At 42.5% G+C, this 19,282-nt stretch overlaps 1 protein-coding gene across 4 annotated transcripts in view; it reads right to left on the bottom strand.

The window, feature by feature from the left end:
* ZFYVE26 (zinc finger FYVE-type containing 26) overlaps nucleotides 1–19,282 on the bottom strand; it is a 70,732-nt gene that overhangs the window by 7,813 nt on the left and 43,637 nt on the right. For 2 of the 4 annotated variants that reach the window (XM_054025317.1, XM_054025318.1), the window contains exons 26-36: nucleotides 16,283–16,529; nucleotides 14,792–14,890; nucleotides 10,859–11,016; nucleotides 10,015–10,184; nucleotides 8,936–8,967; nucleotides 6,456–6,592; nucleotides 6,116–6,336; nucleotides 5,447–5,594; nucleotides 4,046–4,255; nucleotides 2,410–2,628; nucleotides 693–890 (exon numbers count right to left, since the gene is read on the bottom strand). In XM_054025317.1, coding sequence (XP_053881292.1) covers nucleotides 693–890; nucleotides 2,410–2,628; nucleotides 4,046–4,255; nucleotides 5,447–5,594; nucleotides 6,116–6,336; nucleotides 6,456–6,592; nucleotides 8,936–8,967; nucleotides 10,015–10,184; nucleotides 10,859–11,016; nucleotides 14,792–14,890; nucleotides 16,283–16,529 — 1,839 coding nt within the window. The remainder of the gene's footprint in view (nucleotides 1–692; nucleotides 891–2,409; nucleotides 2,629–4,045; nucleotides 4,256–5,446; nucleotides 5,595–6,115; nucleotides 6,337–6,455; nucleotides 6,593–8,935; nucleotides 8,968–10,014; nucleotides 10,185–10,858; nucleotides 11,017–14,791; nucleotides 14,891–16,282; nucleotides 16,530–19,282) is intronic. The other 2 variants (XM_054025320.1, XM_054025319.1) reach the window with 2 other exon arrangements.

The raw sequence follows: 19,282 nt of genomic DNA, 5'->3' as shown, positions 1-19,282 counted from the left end.
AGACTGAGAGCATCCGTAGGCAGAACATCTTCAGAGCTACTTTGACTGTCGGTACTAAAATGCTCACACAAAGCAAACATTATGGTTCCCTAAAAGGGCATACAATTAAAGCATCAGATAAGATGGTGCAACAAGACCAGATTCATGACAATAAGCACAGCAGATATGAATAGACTGTACTGCCTGGGGTCTTCCTAGGATCAGAAAGTTCCTAGCGGCTTATATTCAATAAAAATTAAACAAGCAAAAGACATACTATGCATCTGAAAAGCACAAGGACTTCACTGGCCACAAGACAATCCTACAGTTAGAAAACAACTGCAGACATGGACTCTGCAGTTACTCTCTCATTTAAGTGGTCTTAAATTTCAATAACAGCTATCAATACAAAGGATCCCCAAAAGCGTGGTACAAAACTAGACACACAGGAATCATTGGACTCAGTATAGAAATATAGCCACTCTGGGACAAGACAGAACAGCTGCTTAACAGTGCACAGCAACATTACACAACAGCTAGGGATGGAGCTTATGGAAGATACAGATGAATACTTGTTCCAACTGAAATCCCAGGGAATTCACAGAAAAACATAACGTGACCAACGCAGAGTTTAACACCTGAGTAATACTGCCGAATAGAGTGATACTATTCACTATTTCAGCAATAAAGGGGGACCCACACCCCACCCTTACCTTCATAAACTGCTGCAGTTCATACAGAATGTGGTAGTAGTTCTTTTTCTGCAAGTGTTTGCAGGCTGCAATCAGGTAGATACCCCAGCTCTCCAGACTTGGATCAATGGTTTCCAGCAAGTTCTCCAACATGTGCAGTTTTCCACTTTTATAACTTGGGACAAAGATCCCTTCAATGAACACTTCTGGTGGGCTCTCCTACAGGGGGAAAAGGGAGCTTGAGGCAAATCAGCTGCAGGAATTGGCTTTTCTCTTGCCACTGAAGGGAATACCAGTGACCAAGAGGTTAACCCTACATTCTGGGCACAGGCAGGCACCCAGCACATAGCCAGCTGTGAACTGTTTCTAAAGGGGTGCTATCATGTTGTTTAATCACTGCATTCAAGGTAGTGACTGGGTTTGCTATTTTTTTAAAAAACCACTGCACAGCACAAGTTACAGAACCCAGTATGCACAGAAACGTTTTAACAAAAAACACATTTGGTGGAAACAGGTTAACTTTTCAGTGGAACCCTTTCCCTGCAGTGGTGAGAGCCTTAGCACCAAAACAACCTTGCACTGCAGTAAGAGAACCAGAAAGCGAGAACTGCCATTTGAAGTCTCAATGTCCAAGTTGCAGTAGGAAGTTTTCAACTTAAAATTGTTTTGAATTACCTGAAAAATTTTACTGCTTGGTCGCACCACTGGGCTCTCAAAAGTAAGCAGATTTTCTTAAATAACAAAGCAATTCACTTCTAAGCTAAGAACATGTAGGATATGTTCAAAAGATAACTGAGAATAAGGGCTTAGAATGGACCTTCTCAATTCTAACTATAGCAATCACACTGGTGATATAAAGAGAAACCAGAGCTGATAAGGCCACTTAAACAATTACCTATTAATAAACCAGTTAACGGATTGGGGATAATGGAGTTAGAACATACTGATTGAAATACCTAGGTCAAATTTATTTAAATTCTAAAAGGTTATTAAACCAGGTAAAATCCCACACACACTAGAACGGGTAGGCAACCTATGGCACATGTGCCAAAGGCAGCATGCGAACTGATTTTCAGTGGCACCCACACTGCCCGGGTCCTGGCCTCCGGTCCAGGGGGCTCTGCATTTTAATTTAATTTTAAATGAAGCTTCTTAAACATTTTAAAAACCTTATTTTCTTTACATACAACAACAATAGTTTAGTTATATATTATAGACTTATAGAAAGAGACCTTCTCAAAACATTAAAATGTATTACTGGCACGCGAAACCTTAAATCAGAGTGAATAAATGAAGACTCAGCACACCACTTCTGAAAGGTTGCCGACCCCTGCACTAGAAGTTTTAAGTATTTTTCAGTAGCTTTCATGCTGGTAAGAACTGGTGGATTGATAGTATTGGAGGAGAACAGAAAGTGGCTCTCTCTTCTCTAGCCTTCACTACTTTGGCAAGGGGATGAGACAATAATAATTCCAAGATGGAACAGTGCTAGTTAATGTTCTATATGACATGGACGTTCAGTCATTTGGAATAAATCCACCGACACTGGTCAATAAGATTATAAATAGTTCAAGCTCAGAGGAAATAGAGCATGCTGGATTTTGCACTCAGTCATTATAGATACTGTACTATCCTGGTCACCAGTTTGGAAGGGAGAAGTCCTCCTAATGCTGTCAAAGCTCCAATTTAGAGGATACAAGAGCAGATTCTGATACTGCCAGCAGAATTCATTACTCACCTTATTTAACAAATGCAGAAGTGCTTCTCGCATGCAGTCATGTCTCATGTAGAAGCTAATGATTGCTAGGTTAGTGCCATACGTGTGTAAATAGAACAAGCACTCCTGATAGTAGCTGTTGTGTTGGATCTTCCCTTCGGACATCATCTCCAGAGACAGGCTTCGTGTTCTCAGGGTTGCTTCCAGGTCTCTCAATGTGGCAAAGTAGTCATCGTCCTGCTATTAAGACAGAGAATCAATGACATGGGACTGTCCAGGAACAATTAATAGGAAGACAATTCTGCAGAGCCTCTCTGGGGTTAGTGCGTATCAACCAACCCCGTCTCTTTTTCTACTGGGGTATACATGGGATGAAACTCCAGCCATATTACTGGATAGGGAAACTGTATTCAAATCTTGCTAGCAGCAATGATGTTTAAACATGACTGTAGGTATTGTGGTTCTGTTCCAATATGAATGGGTTTGTTTTTTAAAGATATTTCCATTGCTGATAGAGACTTCAGCAAATATGCACTTTAGTCCCTGACTTGCTGTTTTATCAGAAGACCAGAAATTTTAGGAACACAACTATAATCATGGGGGAAAGCCCTCTTGGGATACCAGTTTACTTAAAAATTCAAAGCCTGAATTTTTGTTCATACCTAATTATAGCTTACAGTAAACTCAAACTATATAAATTCTAAAAGGAATATTTTCAATCTGGAGGTTCTGAAATCCCAAGTTTCACCCTCAACTATTACATGACTATCAGAAGTTCTTGACAAAAGAGATACAGCATCACATTGTACAGCTGGATGGAACTTAGTCTCTTCATAAAGACACTTTGTATGCTCTGTATAAAGATATAAAAGTTGGTTTAATTACTAAAGCAATGCTAGTCAAAAGAGACTGAACTTCCACCTGCAATTGATGAGAGTTTTTTGAGGGTGGTGGTGTTAAAGCAAAGATAGTGCTGGCAACAGATTCTGGATTGTGAGTCCAGGAAAACAAAGTTCTCCAGCCACACAACAGAGAACTGATACCAAAAATGCAGGCTTCTCAACTATGACCTTTGTCATAGTACCACAAGCTAATTTGGAAGGGCTGCATCAGTGATGGTGGAAGGAAAGAGGAGGACTTCTAGGACTCATGCAATCCTTGCTGCCTCTGAGACCAACAAGGGGGGAAGTTAGTGCCACTTCTGATACATAGCGACATGGACACCAATTCATTAAGAACTAGACTGAGACCTCCACCCCATTTCACACTGGCCTCCAAACAGCAGTCAGATGGGCCTCTGCATTACTGCATAACCTTCAAAAGATGAGCTTCTTTCCCATCTACTGGGCACTACACTACACAAACTGAATCCCATCATTCTGCTGTCAATCACTGATTGGGGGGTGCAGCCAGTGGGGCTTCTGCACAGGCTTCAGTATTTGTGGTGCAAATCCTCTCACCATCTGCTCCAGATGCTAATTATGTCAAAAAGACAAAAGCAGCCGCATAATACTGCTCCAGCAGTAACCCCTATAATTTGCTATGGATGTCCCACCTCCCCCGGTTGAATCATGTTCTTCCTAAAGAACTGTGCCCAGGCCTCAGGACTCTGACAGTTTTGGTACAGTTCTCCAGAGCAGGTAGAATAGCCTCTTACCACCAGGACTACGGGTTTCACGGTGGACTCCAGATATTGTATCACATCTTGGACCAGCCTTGAGCCATGATTCAACTGGTTCAGATCAAAGGGTGGCTTTAAGCATCGGCTCAATTTCTCTCTTGCTGAACTTAAGTTCCCAGCTTTAAGGCAAGCCATGCCCCAGGCATGCCATGCTCCACCTGGATCCAGCCCAGTCTTTGTAGAAACCTAAACCCCAAACCATTAGTTAGTAGTACATAATACAGAGAGACAGCACAGAAGACAGGAAAAGCAGATAATTACACTCCTAATCTAAATCTGTGACCTTCCATTTCCCAGAGAAGAAACGTTTTCTTTTACAGGAAGAAATGCCTTTATCAGTTCCACATTAGTGACCTTAAATACCAACTACTGAACTACCCACAAACTCTGATTATGGAAGCATTTTCATATTGCAAATGTAATGGAAGAGTTTAATCAATCTATGGTCAAGAAAAGTTCAATCCAACAGTTTTTACATTCCTAAAGGTAAAGTAATTTTCTCCTTCATAGTAGATTTTATAGTTTTATTACAAGAACAGAACAACACTAAACAGGTCTGTGGTTTAGGAAGGAATATGAAGTTAGTGATTTTCTGTTTATAGACTTGCTGATGCTTCATGGAAACATTTTGGCAACATTCAGTTTCACACAATTCTGCTGATAGAAAACATCATCCCACAGTTTCTTTAGCAGAGATGTTTGCATGTAAACAGGAACCATTTTTGTTTAACAGTTCATCTGCTCATGCTGCTTATTCCCTACTAGAAATCCTAATCCTGTTTGCGTCATCATAATCCTCTCCATAATAATTGTGATGCCACAAACAGAGGCTTATGAAATCAAGGGGGTAGGGAAGGCAGAATGGAGAGGATAAGCCATATGACCAGATGAGCTGTCAAGGTTTTATCATTGTCTCACAAATGAATGTTTTTCAAAGTTGTCCTAGCAGGTCTCAGAGTCCTTAAGTACAAATCAAATCACAGAACCCTAGAAGTTGCAGATAGGACATCCAGTCTAATAGATCTTTCCTAACTCCCCTACCAATGCAGGGTTGTTCCTGACAGAGCATTTCTAGTTTTTTGCCTGTCCTAGTTGGAATTGGACCAAATGATGGGGTTCCCATCACTTCCCTTGGCAGATTGTTCCCAAGCAGAATGCACCTCACTGTTAAGAAATATTTTTAGATGTTCAGTTTAAGTTTTTCCTTTTTTAATCACATCCCATAGTTTATGAACAAAGATCAGTAACTGCTTTGTATTTTAATATCAGAGATCACATCAATTAAGCTCAGTGGGGGAAAGCAAGCCATCTAAGATGATAAACTCCTTAAAAAAAAACAAAAACAAAAAACCACCTTTATCCCCCCGTTTTTGTTACCTCAACAGCTAACTGATAGTATTCTGCTTCCAAAAGCCGATTCCTTAGCCTCGTTACTGCTGCAGGCTGCAGAATCTGATCCAGAGATGGTACATGGCGATAGGCAGCAGCAACTAAAATATTCAGCACATCCACCTTGCTGATGTAACTGTTTGGAAGGAAGCAGGAATGAAGTGAGTAGGTACATGCACTCCCAGTATATCACTATACTCTAAGGCTCATTAGCAAGCCTGTGGACACTAGCTAGTACTGCCAAGTCTGGTTTTGTGGTACATTTACCTGAACAGTTGGGACCCCTTGCATTGCACTTCCCACTCTATTCTGCCTTACATTGATGCCCCAGGAAGAAATAAAATTCAAATTCCTGACAAGTACCATTGTAAAAGCCTACCCGAAATAAGTGTCTGAAAACAGGCAAAACGTTAAGCTTAAAAAAAAAAAAAAAAAAAAAAATCCTCCGTAGCAAAAGCAGCAGGTTTAAATAGTCAGGGAGATTTATTCTCCAAATAAATCTACTCCAAGAGTCTAGTATTCCCAGTATTGATTTTGTGGATAAACAGGTGACTTTGGCCTCTAGAGAGGTTAGTCCAGCACCTTTCAACACTACTTAAATTCATTAAAGGAAGGCCAAGAGCTCCAATGAATCCCAAAGGACAGCTGGCAATTTACCTGTCACACAAAGCTAGATCCTGGCTCCTTCCAGCTTTTACAAACATCATCTTGGCACTGAAAAGCAGCTGTTTCATGATGTCCATGAGAAGCCCAGCATCCACTTCAGGGTTAATCAGACCTTGGGACAATTTGCAGCAGTGCTGTATCATCTGGTGGCCACATGCTGTGCTATCTGAGTGCAGACTGAGGATGGAAATACACAAGGAAGAACTAGGGGCCTGTCAATTAAGAGTAAAGAAAGACCCAAGAGCTTGTAAATGGACGCTGCACCAGCACTTAATAGAATTCTAAAGGGAACTGGTTACATTGGACTCATCTCTCTGTCTCAAGCTCTTACCTGTTCATAATAAAATTCATTACGCACAATTTCATTTTCATCTTCACTCAAAGAAAGAAGCCACTCAAGTTCAGTTGCCTTGGGTACTCGCATCACTACAGAGTAATCCAAACTTCCATTACCACAGGTCTGTACTGCTGAGAAACAGAAACCAGTTAATCAAAATCATCCTGGGAGGGGCAGCAAATCAGGCGGAAAGCATGTCACAAAGTTATTCTGTATGCTTTATTATCAGAGCTACCTGTGCTGTTCTCAGCACACACTCCAGAAGTTAGAGGGATGAAAATCTCACCTATACAACACGCACAGCACAGAACCACAGAAAGCAGCTATTGCATATGCTCAGTAGCAGATTTCCACTCCCAAACATCAAGTCCTATACCTTCTAAAATATTTCCTCAATAAACACCCATATCCCCAATTCAATGTATTTTTCATGATTAACCCTTTTGGTGCCACTCCATTACAGTATACCCACCTTCTTTTTTGACCACCTCTGAGCTACAATATTTGTGGGTTTTTTTGTCAGAAGATCGGTGGAGATAAGTGTTCTGTGGGTGGTGGAAGGGAAGTCACTGAGGCTGAGAAGGGGAATGAATAAACGGATTGTAGATGAAGCACTAAATGACTTACCTACTTACCGTATTTATTTTAAGGTTGCTACCTGCAAATCGTAAACTCAAAGCTAAAAAAAGATCCAGTAGCTCTCGAGCAATGCCAGAACAGTACTGTCGGTTTAAGGGACCAGACCAATGAGTTTTTAAAAGGTCCAGTATCTCAAGCTGAGATCGCTAAGAGTATCTGCTCTAATCTCTGGAAAGCTAGGGATCTCAGGTTTCAAGTGATATATAGTATTCATTTCTAGCCCTGGTACTAGGGTGACCAGATGTCTCGATTTTATTGGGACTGTCCCGATTTGTGTGTCTTTTTCTTATATAGGGTCCTATTACCCCCCCCCCACACACACACCTCCACCCCCACCCCTGTCCAGATTTTTCACACTTGCTGTCTGGTCACCCTACCTGGTACTGTAATTCGTGAGGTATGGGATCATGAAAATCAGGTCTTTCTGATTACTATCTGACTTTTTGGGGCCCAAATTTAAATCTGAGCTGAGAATCTCTCCCACCAAAATTGACATATGCTGTAGTCAGACCAAAGCTGCAGGCCATCTTCAAGCAACTTGGGATGCATTACCCTTCTAATGCAGTAATTTGAGATATTAGATGCTGAAAGTGACAACACTGAGCCAAAAAAGCCAGCTAACACCCCCTTTCAAAACCCAAATTCTACACCAAGCAAAGTTTTTCCCTGAAAAGGGGGAAATGCCACAGACTCCACAAAGTCCACCAAGGACTATCTATTGGTATGGACTTTACATGAAATGTACTCCGAGTGTACTATGACAGGCAGCAGCATGAAACCTTAAGATATACAGAAAATCATGGCAATCAGAACAAGCCCATTTTAAAAGTGTGAGTGACATCCAAGTTCTTAATATCCTTATTCAGCAAAACATCCCCATAGTCCCACAATAAAGTCAGTATCACTTTGCTGCGGTTCTTCCCCTGCTAAGTCTGAGAGGCTGTCCAAGTCCCATGCAGCTGTCCTTGTTGCCATGCTCAAGAGAAGCTACACAGGTCCAATGAACTGAAGTGCACTAAATATTGGACGCAAATGAAAGACTGAACAAAGTAATGAAGACAAAGATCCTCCAGCAGCAACTGACCAGAAGTTCCATTTTCAATTGCTTCAGTCTGAGGTATTTATCTTTGTATTTATTAGTCATCTGATACTAGCTGCTCTTCACCTGACCATTGTAGCTCCTCTGGAACACAGCAACAAGACCTGCTTTCAACAACAAACAGCCTGTCACACTTCACCGGGAGAGAGGATAATACTAGCTTGTATTTATGGTTGGTGGAACTCTTGAGAAGCTTCAAAAACTTATGTTTTAATCTTAGTTACTAGAAGAATTTCAGTATTTCAACTAGCACCCATACTTCGTGGGCCCTTTTCTCATGACCTGGAAGACCAGAACAAATGCTTGCAAGATCCACAGGTCCTAGATCAGCAGCCAGAGAGAAAAATACTTAAATTTTTCTAATGAGGTACTTTCAGATCCTTTGCATAAAGATGCTTGAGAAGAGCAAAGTGCTTTTATAAATACGAATGAAGTCTCACAACACTATTTACAGATGGGGAAATTGAGGCACAGAGAGGTTAAGTGACTTGCCCATGGTCATACAATTAGACAGTGTCCGAGCTGGAACTGGAACCCAGCAGCTGAATCCTCAACTCCATTCATAGTTTCCTGCATGCCTGACTTCAGACTAAAGATATTTGAAAACAGCAGAGATTTTGTTAATGGAAGTGCTGTTGGATCCTTTAGCTACAGCACAGCTTCCAGCTTACTAGCAATACGAAGATGACAATCGTGCACTTTTAAAAGCAGAAATTGAATGTTACTTTGTTCTCACCTTCTCTCAAGTCTTGATCTTCCTCTTTTGTGCTGTAAAACAGAGACAGAAGCTTCACACTCATTCCAACACACTGAGGAAAGAGTGATTAAAGCCTGGCAGTTAAAAAAAGGGCTCGTTCAATATTGCTAACATTTTCATAGCATTAGTTATCAAAAATAAACTGATGACCTTCCCTTCCCAAAAAAATATACAGATGGAAAAATAAGTATGTGGCACTAAGAGCATTTCACCAGCATTAAATAATTAATCCTCATAACCTCCAGAAGGGAAGGTATTGTATCTATTAAACAGGCAGTAAGGAGTTAAGAGACTTGCTTAAGGGCAAAGAAGAAGAGTGTGTCAGAGCTGAGATTAAAACTCAGGAGTTCCTAGCATCCAGTTCTCTGCTCTGCCTTCAGATTACGCTACCTCACATCCCCACACACCACCAACCACAGTACAGAAAGAACAAGAAATACTCAAATCCTTTATTGTCCAACCTACTTGCCCCCCTTTGGCTTCCTTGCCCCACACAAACCAAACAAAATTTATTTTATTACACACACACACACACACACACACACACACACACACACACACACACACACACACACCGAGATTTGAAGAAAAAGCAATACGAGGTGCTCAGGCTCAGTGCTGGGCAATAGAGCATTAGGGTCCTGTTGATATATTTTGGAAATGCCGCAAGCTCCCCTGATTTACTGCTCATTCTTCCCTCATGTACCCTTTCAAAACTGCACTGTGCTCATCTCTTCCCAGTAGGCCCACTGATAGCAAGGCAGGGGGCACAGAGGTGACTGCTCTCCCACTTTTCCTCACCACACCCTCCACCAGCTCACTGAGTCTGTATGAAATGAGTTTCAGTCCAATTCTCAGGGGAAAACATCCACATCACAAAACCCTTCATTGGCACTCTCCCAGGGCTACTTAATTCACAGCCTCACTTCTGAATCCATGGAGGTGGTTCCTCCTGGTCAGATTAAAGCACGGTGCTGTACTTATGCTGTCTCTCACACATACAGAGCTGGGGAAGAGGGGTACATGGAACTATGCAGAACTTGTATGCAAGGACTTACATGCTTGTGTCTTGGACTAAGCCAGGTGGACAATGCTTGTTGTAGTAGCTGAAGCACTGGTCACATACACGAGCCGGATTTTCTCTACAAGCTTCCACCACCATTTTCTTGGTAGAGCAAGAACTGCACACCAACCTCCCACAACGTCTGCAGTGATGGCGCCTATTAAACTGAGAAACAAGAGAAATTATGCTTAATTGGAAGAGTGTAGTAGATTAGCAGCTGGCATTTCACTCAGCTCATAGGTGAATTTACCCTATTAAAAACAATGAACAGCAAAGAGCAAATAATTCCTGTTCATCTTGGGTTTCAAGACTCTCTAAGGTCTGCCCACTGATTGTTTTTCCCCAAAAGGTGATGATGGCAGGGAGAGCCAATGTGCCCAATTGGGACTAATTTGCCAAAAAGTCTTCGACTTTTCAGCTTTTAGCTCTCCAGATGCAGAAGTTCCGTAGACTGTGTCTGATTAGAAAAGAACAAGATGACATTCCACAAGATCCCTTAGGAGTTTACTTTCCCAGGATCAAATTCCCCCTTCCTAGGCTCTATTTCTATCACTTCACCTGCCCCAGAAAGATCTTTCAGGAGCTATCAGTGTAGCCTGTCACCTCAAATACATTTAACCCTCACAATCTCCCCCTCAGCATCTGTTTGACTGGCAATTTGGAAAATACCAACATTATAAGGGACAAACTGCTAGCATCACTGGGGACTCCTAGGAAACAGTCCATCTGAATTAGCTTTCATGTTAAATCACCGGCTGGAGGGAAAACAAAAAACCAAACAACCAACACATGCCCCACCACAGCCCTAGGAGTATCTGTATTTGACCATGGTTTCTTACCATAGTAAAACGTTCTGTTTTGCAGACCATGCATGTAATTTCAGTTTCATCGGGGATCCATTGCTGCTTTGGTGGTGGCACCTCAGGTGGCACAAACTCTTGAGGAAACAGATTCCGAGGCAGGCTTCTCTCTCTTGGACTTGAAGATTGGATGATACCTTGGAGAACCAAGCCAAATGTGGAATTGGATTTAGGCTGCTTAGTGGAATTTCCTCTTGGTTACCAATGAAAAGATTGCCAGTACCCTTCAACCCTCCATGCTAGACATGATACATCATACTGTAAGGCATTCAGATACTTTAAGTAGCAATATCTTTCTTAAATGCAGAAGAGGCTTCTTGCCATCTTGCAATATAACATATGCGAATAGAGATTGCAAACTCTTCCAGTCACTTCAGTACCTACTACCACAGGCAAATCTTGCTTTTGTGTTTGCAGACATACATCACTATCCACACCACACCTGGAGAAAAGTGATCTTTGGGCTTGTTTGTGCCTTGTCAGCAACCAATCTTACATGGAGAGACTCTACAAGGCAGGAATGCAATGACAAATACATATGCTTTCATACATCTATATTTTGTGCTGCTCAGAAGTGCCAGACTGACATCTCTGGAGACTGATTTTTCTTTTTCACCCCAGCACAACTACTACATGGGCCAGCAGCAGCCTAGACTTCCCCACAATGCACCCCCTGCTTCACCATCACATCACATTCTTGGCCTGGAGGAATCAATTCTGAACAGCAAAAGGACAATTTAGTCTCCATGACCTTTTAAATCCTTGGTCTCACTACTGAGACTGCTAACTTGGCGTCTTATTGGTGCTATTAATTGTAGTAGTTTGTGGGATGTGGGTGTTTGCACAAATCAAAAGCTGTCAAACATTCACTACCAGCCTGGGTTGAACAGGAATTGGCTCCTGGATGTGAAAGGCATGGTGACCTTTTACTACACCTGTAACCCATTCAAATTCCCTCACATACTACTTCTAAAAATGAAACAAGTTAAACTCCAACTGAAGTAACATGCTCCCACTAAGAGAAAGCTACTTCATGTTCATCAGGCTGACAAACACTGGAGTGCAGATTAATGCCAGATGCACAAGAAGAAACAGGATGATTTGGGGTGGGACTTGGTGGTTGCTGAGTGGAAGGGTTTCTCCCTCCTCTCTCCTTCCCCCACACACCTGCACAGTGTCCAGGGCAGCACTTCTTTGAGAGGACACAAAGCTGCCTACAGTATCTCTTGGACCTCATCTAGACTAAGATTTAAAAGTGCGATGTAACACATGTTAACTAACCTGTGTTTAAAAGTGTAGTGGAGATAAGGCACTCTGCTTGAGCTAAAATCTAGTGACTGCAGTCCCCACTTATTGTGTTGGGTGCAATACAAACATAGAAAAGAGGAAATCTCTACCTTGAAGGCCTTACAATCTAAAGATGCAAGCAGATGAAGGGTAGGCAATGGGGACAAACATATAAGCAGATAAGTATGGTGAAGAACAGGCACAGCTTTATTGATTTTTTAAAAATTGGGGATAGAGGAAGGGAGTAGGAAAAGGAAAGCAGTGAGAGAGGACTATCGCTGCTCATCAATCACTGATGCTGTTATAACCTTCTTACTGCATGAAAGCCTGTCGTAAGCTTATTTAAAAAGAAAAAAAAATGCTACCTACCTGTAATTGTGCTTTCAGGAAATGTTTTGGTATGACAGCCCCACCCTACTGAGCTCACCCTCTCAATGCATGACTGATGGGAATTCCTCTAAAGTTTTAGAATTCTACAGCCGTTGAACAGCCTCACCAATGGCTGGTGCATGCTCAACCTCCTGAGGGGTGGTATAAGCCTGCCTTCACCCCGCAGTTTCTTTTTCAGGGAAAAGACATAAGCATACAGGCTGCAAAAGCACTGCTGGAAAATGTGTGAGTCAGCAAAGCTCTATTATAGCATGTTTGCAATTCTTGCTCCTGGAAAGTAATTGTTTTTTCTGAAAAGATAAAAAACATTTAGTAGATCCCAAACCCAGAGGTTACAAAAGCTCCAGGAAGAGTTCTACAAAGTGGGGGGAGAGATAGCTCAGTGGTTTGAGCATTGGCCTGCTAAACCCAAGGTTGGAGTTCAATCCTTGAGGAGGCCATTTAGGGATCTGGGGCAAAAATCTGTCTGGGGATTAGTCCGGCTTTGAGCAGGGGGTTGGACTAGATGACCTCCTGAGGTCCCTTCCAACCCTGATATTCTATGAAAAAATGATAACTAGCTGCAAAAAGCAAAAAGATGCAACTCTGAACTAGCAAAATAGTGAAGAGCACCAATGTTCTACAAATCTTCTGGGCATAACTGAAGAAAGATTAGATCTAGATGCAGGCAAATGTTGGATTTAGTGGACCAGATATGACCTTGAAATTGAGGTCTGCTAAAGAATTAGAATGCAAAACGCAATTAGGGAACCATTTACACGAGCGCTGTGGAGCTGGTGTAACAATAGAATAAGCTATCAAATGAAAACATGGACACCTTTGGGGCTTTAGTGTGTTCCAGATAGAAGCTAAGGGATCTTTTAACGGTCACACTCAGTCAAGCATGAGAAGATTTTGGATGGACGATGACAACAGTATTGTCTTTCCAAAAAGGAAATCTTGGGCCAAAGCTTCTCAAAATCAGAGCTCCAAGTCAACTTGCAAAAGTAGACAAGAAACCACAAGTAGGTTCCTGTAATTGCATGCACAAGTTAGTTCACATCATGCTCTAAACATCACACCATTCCTAGTTAGGCTTCTGTGCTTAGATTATGTTTAACTAGACTTCTATGGAGGCAATTGCCTGATCTGGATGCACTTTTGAGTATGGACTTGGGTCCCTTATATCACTTGGGGCAGCTTCTCAAGCCTTCTGAAACAGAATGTGACTAGTGTAGGGATGTAACCAAATAGAAACTTAAAACTTAAGGCTGGGTGATGTATGCAAGGTGGGTTGGACTTTAAAAACAAACAAACTTGAGGTTGTTCTTGTTTTAAATAAAAAGACCGTCAGGGAAAGGAGGCAGTCAGGAAAAGAATCATTCCCAGAAAAGAAATGAGGAAAAAGAGTTATCTACACAGCTGAAAAGAAAGAGCACAAACGCAGCAAGAACAGCAACCATGATGGAGAACTTCTCTATCATCATTCAGAGTCACAGAAATATAGGACTGGATCTCGATAGGTCATCTAATCCAGTTTCCAGCACTGAAGCAGGATTAAGTATTACCGAGACCATCCCTGACAGTTTGTGTAATCTGTTCTTAAAAGCCTGCAATGATGGAGGTTGCACAACCTCCCTAGGCAATTTGTTCCAGTGCTTAACCATCCTGACAGTTAGGAAAATTTTCCTAATGTCTAACCTAAATCTCCCTTTCTGCAATTTAACCCCCTTACTTCTTGTCCTGTCCTCAGTCGTTAAAAACAATTTGTCACCCTCCTTTTTATAACAACCTTTCATGTGATTGAAAACTGTTTTCATGTCCCTCCTCAGTCTTCTCCACACTAAACAAGCCCAATTTTTTCAATCTTTCCTTATAGGTCATGTTTTCTAGACCTTTAATCATCTTTATTGCTCTCCTCTAGACTTTCTCCTATGTGTCCACATCTTTCCCAAAGTGTGGTGCCCAGAACTGGACTGCCTGGAAAAGGGACAGTTAGTGCCAATTGTGCTGGTGGTTTTTGTGATGTGGACACCTATCTAATAAGAACCAAACTGAGACCCTCTCCCTACAAACTCATGTTTCCCAGACCTCTAAACAGTGCTAGATTATTACTCACCTGCGCTGAATTTGAACAGAGAGTGCAACTACTGTTATTTTAAAGAGGGGTGAGATGCAGGATTAGGGCAGAGTGAGAGGTTGAGGAGGAGTAAGAAGAGGACCAGAAACAGTGTGACCATTAGACCTTTTCCTTACCAGGAAAACTGGCAGGAGACAGTTCTGCTGATCCTGATTTAGACAAGGTGTCAGACTCTGATACCTGATTGAGACTCTCTTGGGTGCGAATCACAGAATCTAGGGCAAAGGAAATAAATAAAATATTGGTCATACATTCATCTGCCAATAGGAAGATTATAATAATCCATTGACAGCAGTGTGCAAAAAAGTATGAGTCCACATGGGATTAGCTCGTGTGACATAAATTACAACATCTTTCATGCAGATTAGCCCACAAATTAACTAACTCTATGGCATGCAAACTATAAACACAGATCTTACTGCTCAGAGACCTAAACAGAGAGAGACACTCCATATCTAGGGACAGGACTATTGTGAAAGACACATGAATAATGGGACAGGTGCTGCAACTCTCTGCTAGAATACCACAGTTGTGACAGATATAACAACACTATTAATCCGACTTTGGTTCCCTTCCACTGGAACAGGATGGTCAAAGCAAAGAGGAAGCATCTGACTCCGTGGCAGGGTAAACACACATACTAATATTAGAGCGTCAGACTTGATCTCCTGCAAGCAACTGACTGGAACAAGCAAAAGATGCATATTTTATTAAACAAGCTCAACCATTAGAGGGAGGCATAATGCAAGCAGATGCTATGCAGGCTTCTCACGCACAGCTCTGCTGATGCACTTGCTTTGATCTGCACCACCCTCTGCTGTTCCAGTCCCAGACCTCTTGAGGCAGAGACAACCAATCATACAGAACTGCCCCCAAACTGGGGGGTTTTGCAGAGAGTACAAACAGGAGTCAAGTCTTAACGATTTGATCCATTTAGATCAGGGGTAGGCAACCTCTGGCATGCGTGCTGAAGGCAGCGTGGCACTCACGCTGCCGGGGTCCTGGCCACTGATGTGGGGGTCTCTGCATTTTAATTTAATTTTAAATGAAGCTTCTTAAACATTTTAAAAACCTTATTTACTTTACATACAACAATAGTTTAGTTCTATATTATAGACTTCTAGAAAAAGACCTTCTCAAAACGTTAAAATGTATTACTGGCACGCAAAACCTTAAATCAGAGTGAATAAATGAAGACTCGGCACACCACTTCTGAAAGGTTGCCGACCCCTGATTTAGATCCACACAACATAAACTCACATTTGTTTTTGGGCAAGATGCTATTGAAGCACCCTATTATATATTAAGTCCATCAATGAATTTACATTGAAAGGGATGAGATTAAATGGTAAAAGGAAGGAGGCCCTGAAAAAAGCAGCAGGTGAAAATTAAGACTATTTGGGCTACTAATCTTTTGAAAACACCTGCTGTGGTGAAAAGGAGAGGACTTCTCAAAGAATATGCCCTAGGCTGGAACGAGGAGGGGATATCTGGCTGTATAAAACCCTGCAGTAAAATGGAGTAGGGTGCTCTTAAGGGTAACTGACAACAATGTAGCCTCCACCCCGCCTTCCCTGGTAGAAGGGAAAATTCTGAAACGCAGTCACCTGATCTCTTCTCTTTTAATGAGTAGGGGAAGTCGAGGGCTTTCTCTGAATACTTGGAGAGCAAAGCATCCATGTCGTCCACAGTGAAGCCGATCTCCTGCCCAATCAAGAGCTGGTGCAGTGTCTGTACGGCCACAGCTGCCCAATCCACCTTCATGTTCATGAGCAGCTGCTCCAGCATGAGCAGTGGCCTGGAGGACAGATGGGAGTAGCTAGCACGGTAGGCCTCAGGAAGAGTCAGCAACACCTTGGACACAGGAAGGAGACAGAGGGAGACCATCATCACATAGCCAGAATCCAAGGATTGTCTACATCCAAAAAAGCACCCAGCAGAACAATCTATATGGTGGAGGAAGCGATATCTAGAGGTTAAAGACTAGACCTGAGAACCTGGGTCCTATTCCTGGCTCTGCCTCAGACTTGCTATGTAACCTTGGGCAAACCTCTTGAGGCAGGAGAGTTTGTTTCCCCATCTGTAATATGAAATATCACAACCTCCCTGTGAAGTAGGTATGTAATTGGCATTTGTAAAATGCTTTACGGTTGTCAGGTGAGAGGGGTTATAGAAAGGCAGAATATGGTTCTCCCACTACAATAGACAGCAGGCAAAAACAACAATTAACCCAATCCTTAATAATTTTTTGCAGCTGGGTTCCACTACATTCATTATAGGGTAAAAGGGAGACAGTAGATCAGGGGTAGGCAACCTATGGCACACGTGCCAAAGGCGGCACGCGAGCTGATTTTCAGTGGCACTCACACTGCCTGCGTCCTGACCACCGGTCCGGGGGGGGCTCTGCATTTTAATTTTAAATAAAGCTTCTTAAACATTTTAAAAACCTGATTTACTTTACATACAACAATAGTTTAGTTATATATTACAGACTTATAGAAAGAGATCTTCTCAAAACATTAAAATGTATTACTAGCATGCAAAACCTTAAATCAGAGTGAATAAATGAAGACTTGGCACACCACTTCTGAAAGGTTGCCGACCCCTGCAGTAGATAGTACCTTTCCCAAGAACGGCCACTTACTACAGCCACTTTCCGATATACCAGGTAAGCTAGGTAACAGAGGTGTGTATTGCACTATGCAACAGTTATTTTAGGGAGCACTGAAGCAGGTATGATACTGGTAATGTTACAGGGCAGAGTTATAGATGAGACTTCAATCCATTCAGTTTTCTTAAATATCTGCTTAAAGCGGAACACAGTGGTGTTACCTGAAATTGGACCAGTTAGTAAGCTTAGGGAGGACCAATGACCCACCAGAATTTGGCAGAAAGCAACACATTTATTATACTGATAAGCTAAGCTCAAAAGAAAGGCGGGGAGGTGGTCAGACTCTCACTTGCATATTTACGCTCCCAGGACAGGCACAGCATTGGAGATGTCAGGATCCTTCAAGGTAAGTGTCCCACAGTGCAGCGTTGGATGGTGCGATGAAGGTAAGTCTTCCCGAGGCACGATGAAATGCAATGTGGCGAACCACTGACCAAGCGGTCCAGGCGAAGGGCCTTCACGGGAGGTACAATCTTGTGAGTGCACTCCTGAGCACATGGCCCCTTCCCCTTTTAAGGACCTGCTCCCCATGGCCTGCGACTAGAGATGACTCGGCCATGTCTGGTTGGTCACACTTCACTTCGGGCAGTGTCCATGCATTGGGCATGCCTAATCAGAGTCCCAGACACCTTGTCTACCTAGGAGCTCTTCTGATCTTCCTGCTGCTCAAGCAGCCCATGCATCCCACAAGCATTCCAGGAGGGAGGGGGAGGGGGAAAGCCACTTCACAGGTGTTCAAAGAGGGAGAGGAGACCAAAAAAAAAAAAAAGGGGGGGGGGGGTGTAACAGACCTTTTGAACCTACAGGCTATACAGAGCATAGTTACACAGAGCATACAGATCACTGCTGCTCCTACAAGTGGCAAGAGCAAGGGACACATTGGCTAGAGCAAGGGACGGCAAAAATCAGTAGACCCAAGTTCTAGTCCCAGCTCTGTCATGGATTTGGTGTGACTTCTGTAAAGGCAGCTGCTCTCTCTGTACCTCAGTTCTCCCATCCAGATATTGGAATAATACTGCCCACATCTGGAAGGCATTTGGAGAGCCTCAAATGAAATCTACCATATATGTGCTAAGTATTACACAGGTAGCAGTGCATCAAATAGCTATTGTACTTTCTACTTCTATCCAAGAACAAGCTTGGGATTCTTTCCCTCTCTCAAGGCAAGGGATGTGGGCATGTGTTCAACATTTCTCTTAAGCCCAATGTTGAGAACTTTGGCTGTGACCGTGCCATTTATTTTTTCACGATTTTGTTCACAAACTGTCATCAGATTAGGCCAGTTCTTGATATAGTGCTCCACTACTGAGTTCCATAGCACGTCTTGTGGGAGAGTTATAGATTCATAGATTCTAGGACTGGAAGGGACCTCGAGAGGTCATCGAGTCCAGTCCCCCACCCGTATGGCAGGACCAAATACTGTCTAGACCATCCCTGATGGGCATTTATCTAACCTACTCTTAAATATCTCCAGAGATGGAGATTCCACAACCTCCCTAGGCAATTTATTCCAGTGTTTAACCACCCTGACAGTTAGGAACTTTTTCCTAATGTCCAACCTAGACCTCCCTTGCTGCAATTTAAACCCATTGCTTCTTGTTCCATCCTTAGAGGCTAAGGTGAACAAGTTTTCTCCCTCCTCCTTATGACACCCTTTTAAATACCTGAAAACTGCTATCATGTCCCCTCTCAGTCTTCTCTTTTCCAAACTAAACAAACCCAATTCTTTCAGCCTTCCTTCATAGGTCACGTTCTCAAGACCTTTAATCATTCTTGTTGCTCTTCTTTGGACCCTTTCCAATTTCTCCACATCTTTTTTAAAATGCGGTGCCCAGAACTGGACACAATACTCCAGCTGAGGCCTAACCAGAGCAGAGTAGAGCGGAAGAATGACTTCTCATGTCTTGCTCACAACATACCTGTTAATACATCCCAG

This window comes from Malaclemys terrapin, chromosome 4 (assembly GCF_027887155.1).
Source record: "Malaclemys terrapin pileata isolate rMalTer1 chromosome 4, rMalTer1.hap1, whole genome shotgun sequence".
Taxonomy (NCBI): Eukaryota; Metazoa; Chordata; order Testudines; family Emydidae; genus Malaclemys; species Malaclemys terrapin.
Note: the sequence above shows the minus strand (reverse complement) of the source record. Positions and strands in the feature narration are given on the sequence as shown.